The sequence below is a fragment of the Malania oleifera genome, chromosome 6, assembly GCF_029873635.1.
Source record: "Malania oleifera isolate guangnan ecotype guangnan chromosome 6, ASM2987363v1, whole genome shotgun sequence".
In the NCBI taxonomy this organism is placed as follows: domain Eukaryota; kingdom Viridiplantae; phylum Streptophyta; class Magnoliopsida; order Santalales; family Ximeniaceae; genus Malania; species Malania oleifera.
This window is the reverse complement of record NC_080422.1, coordinates 107,120,461-107,135,158: the sequence shown is the minus strand read 5'-3', so window position 1 is coordinate 107,135,158 and position 14,698 is coordinate 107,120,461. Positions and strand designations below refer to the sequence as shown.

The 14,698-nt window shown below is 35.6% G+C and overlaps 1 protein-coding gene across 1 annotated transcript in view; it reads right to left on the bottom strand.

Annotated features, from left to right (window-relative positions):
* The window catches only part of LOC131158181 (probable anion transporter 6, chloroplastic), a 49,405-nt gene that overhangs the window by 19,434 nt on the left and 15,273 nt on the right, over positions 1–14,698 (bottom strand). Inside the window, exons 5-9 of the mRNA XM_058112855.1 lie at positions 13,755–13,829; positions 10,570–10,650; positions 10,086–10,144; positions 6,177–6,244; positions 723–838 (exon numbers count right to left, since the gene is read on the bottom strand). Of these exons, the coding sequence (XP_057968838.1) occupies positions 723–838; positions 6,177–6,244; positions 10,086–10,144; positions 10,570–10,650; positions 13,755–13,829 (399 nt within the window). The remainder of the gene's footprint in view (positions 1–722; positions 839–6,176; positions 6,245–10,085; positions 10,145–10,569; positions 10,651–13,754; positions 13,830–14,698) is intronic.

Here is a 14,698-nt window from a genome sequence, read left to right as displayed (position 1 = left end):
TTGGTGCGTGGCAAAGAAATTATTATTGAATTTTGTTCATTCAAAGATCAAGTTGCAAATATTTTCAGGAAACTGCTTAAAGTGAATATTTTTCTATAACTCAAGGAATTGATGTGCATGATCAGTTTTGAAGAACTTGGTTTAAGGGATGCTATGTAGGAAATAAACCATGTTTCTATTATTTATTATATCAGTTTCCATATTTAGTCTTGTGTATAGTATAGGAAACCCCAAGAGTCTTTTTATTTTTCACATGGGTTTCCATACTTAGTCAGTTAGTCTGACATGCATAGGAAACCCTAAGTATTTAAGAAGTCTTATGTATGTGCCTCAATAATTCTTGCTGGCCATTCTTTGTATGAGTGAAGGAATTGCTCCTGATTATTCTAATGAGATATTCATTTTTTTTTTGTAGATCCCACAATATTATCAAGGGTAGACCACATCTTCAAGTGAGGATGACACTATGCATAACTTATTTAGAACATACAATAGTTGTTGCTTGTAAATGATGTTTAGCCATTCAAAAGCCTATACATTTTTTTGTGTGGTATAAATAGTGCCATGTGACATAAGATTAAAGCTAAATAAAGAACAGAGAAAAATGGTAAGGAGCTAAATGGTAAAGATATAGAGCACAGCACTTGAAAAGTGTCCGTATAACTTGTAAATAATAGAAATAAAAACTGAAAAAATGAAATAGTTTAAAGTTACAAAAATACCTAAAATAAGTAGGAAGCCAAGACAAACAAGTGTAGTGACCCCAACTTCCACAAAAATGAGTATATATCATTGCCCAAACAGCTTGACTCTGGAAAAATGCCTTCCATGGTACATTCTACAATCCAAAAGTCATTTAGGAAAACAATGCCAATGTTACAACTTCGTACCCAAAATTAGGCTGCTCTTACTTTATAATACTGCAGAAATACTCTTGACAGCATTAGCAAAAGTTATCATGTGCAATTCACAAAACAATTGAACCAGATAGAAGAAGCTGATAATAACAAACAACAAAACCAAGCCTTAAGTCCCACGAGGTGGGGTCAGCTACATGAATCTTTTTCCACCAATTCAAACGATCAAGAACATTTCCCTTAGACAACTTAAAAGCTACTAAATCATTACTCATTATTTTATTCCATGTTGTTTTAGGTCCACACCCACCCCTACCCCTTCTACTACCAGTAACATTGACTAGATCACTCCTCGCTAGTGCACTATTGGGACTATGTTTCAAATACCCAAACCATCTATATTGCCCCTCCCTTATCTTATCTTCTAGTGGTGCTATGCCTAAATTTTTGCACATATGTTCCTTCCTTAATTTAACCTTTAATGTTATACCACTCATCCACCTTAGTATTCATATTTCAATAATTTTTACTTTTTAGATAATTCTGTTGCTTAGTAGCCCAACATTCTAATTCATATAGTGTGGTGGGTCTTATAGTCGTCCAACCCCATCCTGTAGAACTTTCACTTTAATTTTAGGGATTGTGATCACATGGCACACCTAAAACACTCTTCTATTTTACACAACCTGCTTTAACTCTATGTCTTACATCCTTTATGATTTCTCTTTCGGCTTGCATAATAAATCCTAGGTATCAAAATCTACTTGTGCTATTAATTTCTTGACTTTAATCTTTTCTCCAGTATTCCTCCTATCATGGTTGAAATTACATCTCATATATTCTATCTTATTTCTACTTATCCAAAAACTTCTAGAGTCTAAAGCTTTTGTCTATAATTCTAACTCAAATTCTACTCCACTCCTACTTTCATCAATCAAAAAACTTCTAGAATCTAAAGCTTTTGTCTATAATTCTAACTCAAATTCTACTCCACTCCTGCTTTCATCAATCAAAACAATATCATCTACAAACGATATACACCATGGGATCTTGTTTTGGATACTCATAGTGAGTTCACCAATCACTAAGGTGAAAAGACAATGACTCAATAGGACCTTAGATGCACACCTATTGCGGACTCTCCACCTGTAGTCCTAACGCTAGTCGTTACTCTATCATACATATCCTTAATGACATCTGTGTACCTAGTGCATACTCCCTTCTTTTCTAAACCCACCATATAACTTCTCTAGGTACCCTATCATAGGATTTTCTAAGTCAATAAAAACCATATGCAAGTCCCTTTTATTTTCGCTAAACTTTTCCACTAACCTTCTTAAAAGATAAACAGCTTATGAATTGATCTCTGAGGAATAAAAACCAAATTGATTCTCTAGGACCCTCGTTTCTAACCTTATTCTATGTTCAATTCACTTTTCTACAATTTCATTGTATGACTCATATGTTTAATTCTACGATAGTTATTAAAATTTTGAATATCACCTTTGTTTTTGTATACAGGTATCAATGTGTTTTTCCTCCATTCATATGGTATTTTCTCAGTTTTTATAATTGTGTTGAATAAATTAGTTAACCATATACTTCCATTATCCCCTAGATATTTCCAAACTTCAATTGGGATGTTATCTAGCCCTATAGATTTCCCATTCTCATCTTTTCCAAATTCATATTAACTTCAATGATTCCAATTTTGCGAATAAATCTCAGATTTTTAGCCTTTAACTCATTTTGTCACTTCTAAGTTTAAGATTCAATTTGGATATAGTTAAACAACTTATTAGTGGCTTTGGCACCTCTTTTTTATGTCTTCTTTAGCCAAGACATTATAATCTTCATTCTTTATACATTTTACATTACCTAAATCCTTGCACTTTCTTTCTCTAGCCCAAGCAAGCTTGTACATGTCTCTTTCCCCTTCTTCTGTATCTAGCCTAGCATATAAATTATCATAAGCTCTAGTTTAGCTTCACTAATGGCCTTTTTTGCACCTTTTCTTGTCTTTTTATACTTTTAAAAATTTTCTATGTTTCTGCACTTTTGTCATGTTTTATATCAAATTCTGTCTTTATAGATTTTTTGGACATCTTGATACCACCACCAACTTTCTTTACTAGCCGAGAACCTTCTTGTGGATTCACCTAAAATCTCTTTTGCTATCTTTTTAACAGAGCTAGCCATCTTACTCTGCAGAGTGTTTGCATCTATCTTATCCCCTATTGTTCAATCACCCTCTTTGATCATTTTATCTTTAAATTTTACTATTTTTTCTCCTTTTAAATTCCAAAAACGGCAAGAACAAATATAAACCTCTGAGGCGAAATAAAGTTTCCATTGATTGTAGTTTTTTCCCTTAAACCAGTTCTTAGATGTCAGGTTCCATACTGTTTTTTTATAACATTGAAAAATCACAATTCTCTAATTTAACATTCATTGATATTGCAATCCCACAAGTCACAAGCCCTATCCCTTCAACAATTCACTCTTGGCATCTCTGCCTCCTCATCACCAAATTCAATACTCTTTCCTTGGAAAAACCCTATGCACTTGTAGTTAGGAAGCAAGAATACAAGAGATAATTCAGGGACAACAGACAATGTGGCAGTCCACATAAAAAACTACAAGGTGCACAATTGTGTCCCAATAAATAATTGTCCCGAAAAATGATACAGTGAGCCTTAATTGTTGAGCTTGCCATCACCACCTTGTACATATATTGGGCAATTTACGTGAATCAATGAAATGGAATTTTGATATTTTGAACTTCATAAAATTCATCACCATGGCAAATGGATTCCTCATTAACAACAATGCATAACCTAGGATGCTCTGTGGATACAGATTCTATTGTTGGCTGTACCAATTTGTTCAACAGCCAAAACTCAAGGAGGTTTAGGAGATATAATTGAAGAATGGTAGAAAGTAGAATAACCAAGACCCTAGACAGCTGACCAAAAAATACAAGATGCATAAAAAATGACTTGAAAAGGTGGAATAAGTTGGAGTTTAGTCAGGCAGATCGCAGGTATACAGCTGCTTAGGATATTGATTAAATTAAAGAACTGGATATAAAGAAAGGGGAAGAATCCATTTCAGTCAAGAAGAAATAGAGAAATCTCTTGAGATAAACTTAAAAGAGAGGTCACAAGCCTTTTAATTAAAGTAGAAGTTCCTTAAAGATAGAATCCAGATCCCTTTGGTTGAGAGCAGGTTATACATTTTTAGAATGGCCAACTATATTAACAAGGTTTTTTTTCCCTTTTTATTTTTTATTGTTTTTTGGAGGTGAAGGGGGGGGGGGAGCGTGGGATCTTAAGTGAGGATGAAGAGAGTTGTGAAGGAACAGTGTTATATGAATTCTAGCATAAACTGAAGGTTGGAGATCCAAGCTCCATGATTTCAGATTTGGCTCCAACAAAGAGGACGGCATTTGGTCAGAAATGCCTTCGCAGAAGAGGTGTAGGCAGTTCTCAAAACTTATAGTGGGAACAAAGCCCCTTGGCCAAACAGGATAAACATGGCTTTCTTCAAGAGCTACTGCTGCATTGAATAGGTTGACGTAATGGCTGGTTTTCAGCCATTTTTTGTAAGAAATTAAGCATTTAAGGTTAAGGGCCACAGTCCTTGCTTTTCCTGGCAGACAGATCATGAATGCAGTGTAGTCACCAATGAGCGCGTGAACTTGAAGCTCTGGAGAGAAGACTCAAAATTGATACACAATGTGGATACTGAAAAAGTTTATAACCATGTCAATTGAGAGTTCCTCTCATATCTGATGGAGTGAATAGGCTAAGGCGGTCAGCTTCTACATATGTACTGTCAGATTCTCTAATCTGGCTAATGGAATTCCTAAAGGCCACTTTAGTAGTTCAAGAAAGTTGAGGAAGGGGGTCCCATCTCACCTTACCTTTTTATTTTATTGTCGGGGAGGCCCTGACCAGTATGTTGAGTAGAACAGTTGAAGGGGGTATGATGTAGGATGGGAAGCAAGCAATTGGACGGATCACTTTGACCCAATTCCGTGATCAATTTCAAAGAATAAGGGAAGGGATTTTTTCTTTTTTGGATACAAAAAATATCAACAGAAAAACAATGTGCTGTACTAGGAGTCAGGAGAACAAGATGTTTCTGAAAAAAAGAAAAAGAAAAAGAAAAGCTTACTCAGCTACAAAAGAGCTGCCCTCCAATCTCTTTATATGTCAGGCAGCAATAGCCCCATAAAACCCAAATGAATGAGCCCAAAAAGAGGCAAGAAACACAACTCTGTCCCACATCAAGTGAAGGGAGATTGTACAATCCTAGAAGGTTCTTGAATTCATCTTGATCCAAAGGATCCACAAAGGTTGCAAAAACCACACATCTCCATAAGGCTTTTCCTTCTTTGGTTTTTCCCAAACCGCAACAGATTGCTTGCAAGAAATCCCCCACAACCCAAGGAGCCACCAAGCTTCACTAAAACAAGATAAAAGAGCACTCAAAAGTAAGTTTGCCACCCTACAATGAAGGAAGAGGTGTGCATTAGTTTCATTAGAATTATGGCACATGGAGCACATATCAGGGCTGAGGGCCTTGCAGGCTTCTGAATTATAAAAAGCGATGTGTATTAAGCCTAGTGTGAAACCCAATCCAAATGAACATCTAACTTAACAGGTTCCTTAGTCTTTCACATGATTTGGCTCCAAGTGATTGGAAAAGTGATTGGTGGAGGGAGTTTACAAAGAGGTGAAGGAAAAAGGATTTAGTAGTAAAGAAATTTGAAGAATCCCCCCTCCCAACTTCTCTCAATTGTTGGGTCTTAAACTGAAAGCAATTAAAATTGAGTTTTTCCCCTTACCTCGCATATTTTTCCTCCTCTTTTCTTCCCATTCTTCCTTATTCTTCTCTCCTCTTTCTATTCTCTAAAGTGTTGTCAAATAGGGAACAAAACATGGAGAATTCTTTGAGATCTACTACCTTGACAAGGCTAACAATTGAAGTTGCAGCACTTGGGCAAGAGGCCAATTGACGTTCCTAACAAACAGGAAAGTGGTGTAACTGTTGTTTTTCGCTGCTTGTTTATTTTTAAATAGTAATTCAATCCAATAAGCCAAATGGCAGACCAGATACTGAGCTGCCATCCATGGAAAGCAGCAAAATTGCCTAACCATTAAATATGATATTCAGGACAGGTTACCCAAGTCGTATTTGACTCTGACATATGCAGAATGATATCAGCATCCATCAACAGTTTACAAAATTGAATTCCAATCTAGCATTACCAAACACCACCATATAATCTATCACAATTAGTATCCATCATACCTTTAATGAGCCACTCAACTCATTGAGAGAAGCATTCCATGCTTTCTTCCCAGAGATTGACCTAGACCCTGTCAAATAGAAGCACCCCTATTTATGACTGCAGAGAATATCTCAAGTAACTGCTAAAACACAAACATAGGTTACAATGTTACATAGCAATAAAATTATTATTTAAAATCATCAATGACTATGCCATGAGCACATTACAACATAAATCTCAAAATACATGGCATCGACAGGGCTGTTGTCTCCAAAAATGGTATTTGTAGTGTCACATTATTCTTGTGAAATGAATCAACACCATGACATGAAATGAGGAAATGTTTATATTCAATTGGTTCTCTTATCCAATGTTTTGTACAGAATTATCAATTGACACATAAGCAAGCCCAAGTGTCAAACCATACACCCAGGCCATTATAGTTTTGATGACTCCATTTTGAATAATCTCCTATGAAGTTTAACTTTTTTTCTGCATGGCCACCATCTATTGCACACGGACACTTCTATATGGCTTGAACTACCCGCATCAAACACATAACGTTCCGAAAAGGGTAAAGAATGTGTGGCATGTTCTGGTTGACACCCATCAAACAATTTGTTTGTCAGTGCAACTTAACCATATATTTGCTACAAAATGAATAGAAAATGCATATTGAACTATTTATGTAATATAAACAAATATTTTACATTAAAAAAATAGGAGACATATTGTTAAAGCTTGATATACAAGGTTGGCTCACAACCTAACAGCTTAAGCTTTTAGGTGAAATGGTAATCTAACATGGCATTAGAGTTGGTAACCAAGAGGTTTTGGGTTCTAGTCTTATTGCTCGCATTTGATGTAAGTTTGTTAAAGAATTATTGTCCCCAATATGGATGTTATTCATTGTTTGTTTATCTCTCCACATGACGTCAGGCTGCACGTATGGGGAGTGTTAAAGCTTGATATACAGTGTTGGCTCACAACTTAACAGCTTAAGCTTTTAGGCAAAGTGGTAATCTAACATGGTATCAAAGCTGGTTACGAGGATGTCTTGGGTTCTACTAGTCTTATTGTGTGCATTTATTGAGTGGTATTTGAAAAAATTATTAAATATCTGATATTGTGTGTCTCTCTCCACATGCCATCAGGCTGCACGTGCGGGGGAGTGTTAAGGCTTGATATACCTTGTTGGCCCATAATTTAACAGCTTAAGATTAAAAATATGAGTACTTTGTCGTGTCCAGATCCAAATCTGTATAACATCGACCTATGATTATATAACATGGAAGCAGTTTGGCATACCAAGGGGTTAAAAAGAAAAAGTAGTCGCAGTGGCAGCAGAGAGTTGTATTGAATGGAAATGGCATTGATGCTGTCAATAATGGTGCTACAGTAATAGTGGCTACACTCATGCCTTTTGGTGCAAGTAGTGATTTCATGGTAGTGATGGAGGTTTGAATAGAAATGTAGAAGAGATGGTATGGGAGATATTGGATAGAAGAAATGGTATGTGAGGCTGTAGACTGCTCATTGTGGCCCCTTATTTGCAAATGCCTATTTATCCAGTGGCTTGAACACAATTTTCTCACAATTCAGGAGTTTGAGTGCAATTTCACCATAATTCAGGGACCTTTGCACGTTGGTAACTCTTGAGTCATTTTGAGTGCCCTCTTGGAGCCCAAAATGGGACATTAATAGCATTGGCCTAGTCATAACTTGCCTAGGCATCCAACTAACCTGGGTGCTGGACCCAGTCTTCCTCATGCCTTTCTAATTCTTGGGAGTCAAAATTAGTTTTTGCTTTTTCTTTTTTTCCTTTAAAAATAATAAAGTAATAATATGGCAACTCCTTTTGTTATTTGCTTTACTGATGGCGCCAAGGTGTCCCTACCACTAAATTGTATAAGGAATAATGGTCATTTTGGATTCCTATTATTCAAAAAAGAAATAGTGATCTACATGATACAAGAGAGATCCTATTATTTAATATTGACCAAAAGTTATAAGGGTAACCAGGTTTCTCAAACTTTTACAACTTAGGAATAATATAACATCTCTATTGAGGTTTGAAAAAGAATCTAACACCACTTTTCGCCCAAAAATCCATCTTTTTTTTCTTCAAAACCTTCATTTCCTTTAGAAGAAGCATTTTTCTTCCTTAAAATTTAAAAAAAAAAAAAAAATCCAAGATGAAGGTAAAATACTTTATTTCACCACCTTTCTCTTTTCACCAAGAGTGGGGGCACCAGGAGCTGGGATCCATAGAAGCGGGATGTGGCACTGAAAAATGATGGGGTGGTGGTGGTTATGGTGGGGGAAGCAAAACATGTCCTTACAAAAGGATATAAACCCTAAATTTTCCTTTTATTGAAAAAAGAAGACATTTTATTGCAGAGAAAAGAGTATAGAAGGAGAATAACAAATCCTCCTAGGAAAAATAAGGGCAAAAAAAGAAAAATATCACAAAATCACTGCCCATCAAGCATACTACGTGTCAGAAAAAGGAACTCCTATGAAACAACCAGTCATAGAAGACCACAATGAAGACAAATACTGAATCCTATCCCAAATCACAGATGGAAAAATCTGCTTTCCCACGAGTACATAAGCATTCCTCTCCAACTAAATCCCCCATAAAATAGCAAAAAACCCGCACGACCACACCACCATAATGCTAAACCATCTCTACAACCCAAAACCTAAAAATGAGTTGGACAATAGATCCTCCATGAACTTCAGGCACACACTCCATGAAAAGGAACAAGTGATTGACAAATTCTAAGCTATCAAATTATAAAGAACATAAATCCGGAGGTAAATCCTTACAAGGCATCCTACTCTGCAACAGATTGTTAATGTTAACTCTATTAAGAATAACTAACCAAATAGAGTCTTAATCTTGGAGGGGACTCTGGCCTTCCAAACAACATAATGAAGCGGGAAGGACATGTTCATATGGGTCAAATGCTCAAAAAAAGACTTGCAAGAGTACTCCTCAAAGGATACCCAAGACCAATAGTCCCTCCTACAGGAAGAACCACTACCCTCCAAAATAACAAGGAGATGAACTCCAATACCTTCCTATCATTAAGAGACCTACAAAATTGAAAATTCCAAGAGAATTCATCCCCATTTGAAATAAAGTAGGAATAAATAGGTTCATTATGGAATGAGGACAGCCTATATAAACATGGAAAGAATTGCAAGGTGCAGAATCACCCGCATAGATTTAGTATAAGGAATAAACAGAAGATATGTCTGCACAATACACTTCCAAGGACTCTCAAGAGAACATCTCAACCCCAAATTAGCAACCCACCAATTACCCTACAAGGCCAAATTTACTTTCAAGTTTTAATAAATTTTAGCCATAGGGAAGACTTCTCTAAGGGAAACAATTTCAACTGAAACGCATATAGAGTTGTTGCTTAGAGATGATGTAGCTAATTCTCCTAGTTGGTAACAAACACCAAAGAATTACTTCGCTAAAATAAAAATAAATAATAACAAAATTTTTTTAAAAAAAAATCTTAAAAGAAATGGGCAGCCTGTTGGCTGCACCATCTCTCTACAGCCAGCTAGGTTTGCTCACCTATCACATTGTCATCTTCATTGAGAATCAAACAATTGCCCTTGGACTGAGTTTTTCAGATTTATTATTTAAACAACAAAAATCCAGCGTAACGAATCATAATATCCAGTGATCATAGAACATAAATTAGGAATTGGTTCCCCAAGCATGCAGCTCCAGGTTGAGTAACCAAAACAAATTTTTCATCATAACTGCACTGTGGAACATGCTTTTTCAGTGCAAAACAGATACAACCTCGATCTGATTAAGTAGTCAACCATCACAACATTCATAATAATAAATCAGCTTCAGGTTACAGATAACTGCAAGAGAAACATTGCTGGGTTCTTACATGTTGCGGTTTCAGCAGCAAGTGAAGGTTCGCCTTTAACAAGCTGAAATCCCAAAAACCTTCAAGATGTTTTGGACAATAAGATCAGCATATATATTTCAATTAAATCTTCGAACTAGCAAGTTAAATAGCCTTGTAATTTTAATTAAGGAGGGAAGCAGCTAGTGGTGAAAATGAAATGCACATTTCCTGATAAAGCAAAATAAATATTCTTTGTTCCACAAGGAAAGAGACCTTCAATCCAAAAATTAAAATTAATCTTTGTTTTAAATTCTAGAGAGAATGTTTCTAAGATATTAAAACTTCCAAAGTACATATCGTTAAAAGCTTGTAAGTTCATGATAAATAAAGCCAAAACATGGAGATCAAATGTAAGTGCAAAAAATCCATGTGTTAAAATATTGTGGCTAATAACAACAGGTTACAACCTAAATCAGAACAGCAGGCAAGTGCAACAATCTATGAGTCACGGATAGCTTCTTACCAGGCTATCCCAACTACACCAAAGATGTAAAATACAGATTCCCAACCAAAATTTTGGATAAGAGAAGGAGCCAGAAGAAGCCTGCAAAATTTTTTGAAGTCAGATTGTGAAAAAAGAAGCTTGAGCAACCAATGCAACACAACTCCACAAAACCCACATGCAATGAATAAATTTGAATATGCACAACAATTTACAGACCTAAAAGAAAACCATATTTTGGCTTGCTTGACATTCCTATTGATTTTTTAACCAGGTGATTTATCTTGCATGATTTTTTTTGTTTGATAAATTAATTACAATAAATAACTGAAATTTCACTTTTTATCTTCCCCATTGGCAGTCCAGAACCTAATGGAAAACCAAACAATTCAAAGATTAAGTGTTTAGAAATGTGTGCTCATCTCATATCCATAAGATAAATGCATTCTATTTTTTGAAGACATCAAAATACCCAAGAAAGCTAAAAGACAAAATGACATAAATGCCAGTAACAAACCACTGAGTAACAAGTTTTAACAAATATGGACTTTTTGATGCTTATTAGTGAAGACTGAGCAATCTAGACACGGTACTAATGAATCAGGACTGATTACAAACAAATAAAAAGCTATGATATTTGTGAAGTGAAATTGTCGGGCACTATACTGTCTACATGTGCTAAGGAACCATGGGCAACACTATTTTCAGTGTTATTTTATTAACCCACAAAAAGAGATAGTGTCTATGCATGCACAAGGATTATGGGGTAATCTTACCAAATGAGGCAAATATAAATGAACATGATACCATAAGGTTATGTTTGGGTCACGGAATGGAAAAGAAATTGCATAAGAGATACCACTTTAAGCAAATGTTACTCATGCACGAGTTTGTGTTACTCCATTTAACATGTGACAGGAAAGGAATAGAAATTCCCATTGGGAAATCAGGACACTCCCTGCAGTAACAGATCCAATTTTACTGCATGCAATACAAAATTTGACGATTCAACACATATTTTTGGGCAAAACACAGGGTATCTTGAATGGGGCAGAAAAAAGGGAAACCCAAATGATTACCCAATTATCTCACTAACTGTCCTATCCGAGAACTCCAGAAGCAGATTCCTCTGCAGAACTTTGAACCCAACTTCCTGAGAGTGAAGTAGCTAAGGATTGAAAACTAGATTCTTACTTTATTCGATAATGTGGAAAGGCAAATGCTAAAAGTGCTCTATTAGAGTTTTGTTTTTCTAGATAATAAAAATTTCCAATAAAGAAGAGACAAAAATACATGCTGCAGAAAACGGAGCTTTGAGATATCCTCCAGCAATCAACTAAAAGCAATTACAAAAGTGCGGAGCTCCAATCCCCTTCGAAAGTCAGTGAATTAAATCCCGCAAGAAAAACACCCAAAGAATGTTCCAATAAGAAGTGAGGAAAACAAGCATAACAACTAGAAAGATGTTTTGGCATTGAAAATCCTTGCATTACTCTCAGTCTACAAACTCCAAAGTATAGCATGCACCGTACAAATCCACAAAGCTTTTCACTTGTCCCAAAACCCCAAAGCTGCATCAACAAGTTGTCATCCACATTTTGTTATACTATCCACATTTCATTCAAAACAGAGAAAAGGGTAGTACAAGGTTGTCTCGCCACCTAGCAATGTAGAAAGCAATGTGCATTAGTCTCATTGGACCCTAGGCACATCAAGAAAATATCTAGGCTGATAGCCTTGTAAAGTCCCCTTATTTGAAACAAGTCATTTATATTAATCTTATTAAGGGTCAAAGTCCAAATGAAAGCCCTGACCTTAAAAATGAACCTTCGCCTTCCAAATGGAATAATTAGAACAAGGGTCTGAAGATCTCAATAAACAAGGGTTTGAAGATCTCAATAAATAAAGGAAGAAAACCATTAAATAGAAAGAGCCTGATGAATCACCTAGCTAAACCATCAAATCCTTGATTTTAAATCCTGGACCGTGGCCAACTAGAATGATTGAACCAAAGGGTCAAACTAGTGGTCCTCTTATAGGTGGATGACACAAAGAATTATCAAATAATATCTTATCCTTCATTATTGTAAAAGAAAATTTATTATAATATTTTTCTACATGACATTTTTAAAATTCAAGTTAGAGGATCTTAATGGAAAGGCGACCTCAGTTAACATCACATTACCTTACTTAGCCTCGTTGTGTTCAAGTCTCTCTTATTTTTAAAAACTTCCTTCATTTTTTATGACTTCTCTAAAAAAAAATTAAATTACACATATTTGAACCAGTAAAAAAAATATTTTTTGTTTGAAATAAACATCGAATATGGGAAAAAAATTTATTTTTTGGCTTTTGTAGAAAATGATAAAATAAGTTAAATGACGTTCATATACAAACATGCTCAATCTTATGATACAAAAATCATGAAGCCCAGTTGGTCATTATCTTGTCTTCTTATACCAGTGGTGCAAGGTTCGTATCCTGCTCACTACCAATTTTCCTTGTAAAAAGGTCAAAGAATGAAAACAATGGGCCGTGGGCTGGGTGTCATTGGCTGATGCAGGTTCAGACCAAGTCCTGCCGGTTCACCAAGGCCAGCCAGCTTGATCCTAGTTTGGTAAAATTCTGATTTTCTCTATGACCTTAGACCAACCAAGTGACTGCTTCTGGTCCACAGCTCTGTCCACTGGCCAGGTCCAAGTTTTAAAACAATGCTTGAATGACATTTTTGAGGAACGAATGAATCCAAAACACTCACCAGAGTAATAAGCTCACCAACCTCTCTTTCATTAAGACTGCTAAAGAAGTGGAAATCCCAAGAAAGACAGCCCCTTCTGAAGAATAAAAAGATGTGACTGGAGCGTGACGAGTGGATGATAATCAAAAAAGGCAAGGCACTAAAACCTCCAACAAAACCTCTACCGCCCAAAGATCCTCCTAGACCAGACTCTTATTGGCAACACCACTTAGAATAGTGTAAGAGGAAAGAACATAAGAGCAACTAAGGAAACAACATTCCAGGGAAATCCTATGTTTGTACTTAGTGTTTCATTCTGACAAATCAGTCAATGATTAAGATGTTTTCACCATGGTAAAATTTCTCCATTATGATTTCATTTTCAAAAAATTCAACTTAAACGTCAAGTATTAACTACTATGGAACAAGAAGTCGTAGTCTAAATTTTTAGCACCACATTTTGACATACCCTGTGACACTTCCTACACTCAAACCACCAAAGACGAATGCTACAGCCCTTGAGCGCTCTTCCATTGGTATTGACCTGCATATATTGTCAAAAATGCCAATCAGGTGAACATATATATATGTATGTATGTAAGTATGTATGTATTAGCTGTTTGGTGAAAGTAAATCATATTTTTAAAATGCATTATTGTTAGGCATGTTGCATCAAATATTGTTACAAAGGTGTTTAATTGGTGCTAACCCTCAGTTCTCCTATATGCAATAATTTCTTATTATATCCTGATGTTATTAATCCATATAAACATCCTCATTTCAACTTTGGCATACAACAGATGATATTACAATATTACAAAGATCCAGGAACATATTATCATTTGATGCAATTAATTCTCAAAACCAAGGACACAACCAAAGCACCTTTAAAAGAACTAATCTTAGCCTAGTAAGTAGGGTGGGGTGAGATTTCGGTTTAGGTCTCTAGTTTTAATATACCAAAAAGAAAGGGAAACAGTTCTAGTCAAAGAGCAGGAGCAGCTGAAAAGGTGACTTCTGTTAACAGCACCCAAGCAACTTGCCTGAAAGTCAGCATGTGCCACTCCAGTTTTATCAGCAAAATATTTTACCATTCTGTATGACTCAATGTTGTTCCAGTAACAAAAACATGGAAGAAATAAAATGTTATTATAATTTAAATATTAAATTTAATAAATTTATAATTCAAAAAACTCAAGACATATTAGAAATGTAGAAGATATTAGCTCGGCATCATTTTAAGAGTATGACTACTAATAAATTACTCTAAATTCCAACAAATTGAGTGTGATATAATCGAGGCACAGAGTAAGTCACTCTCTTAAGAGTTACACTACGTGCCTTCTTAAGTAATATTGACAATGCACACCATCCTCAGGATTCAAAGCCTAGCCCCCTCTGTAGCAGGTTTGC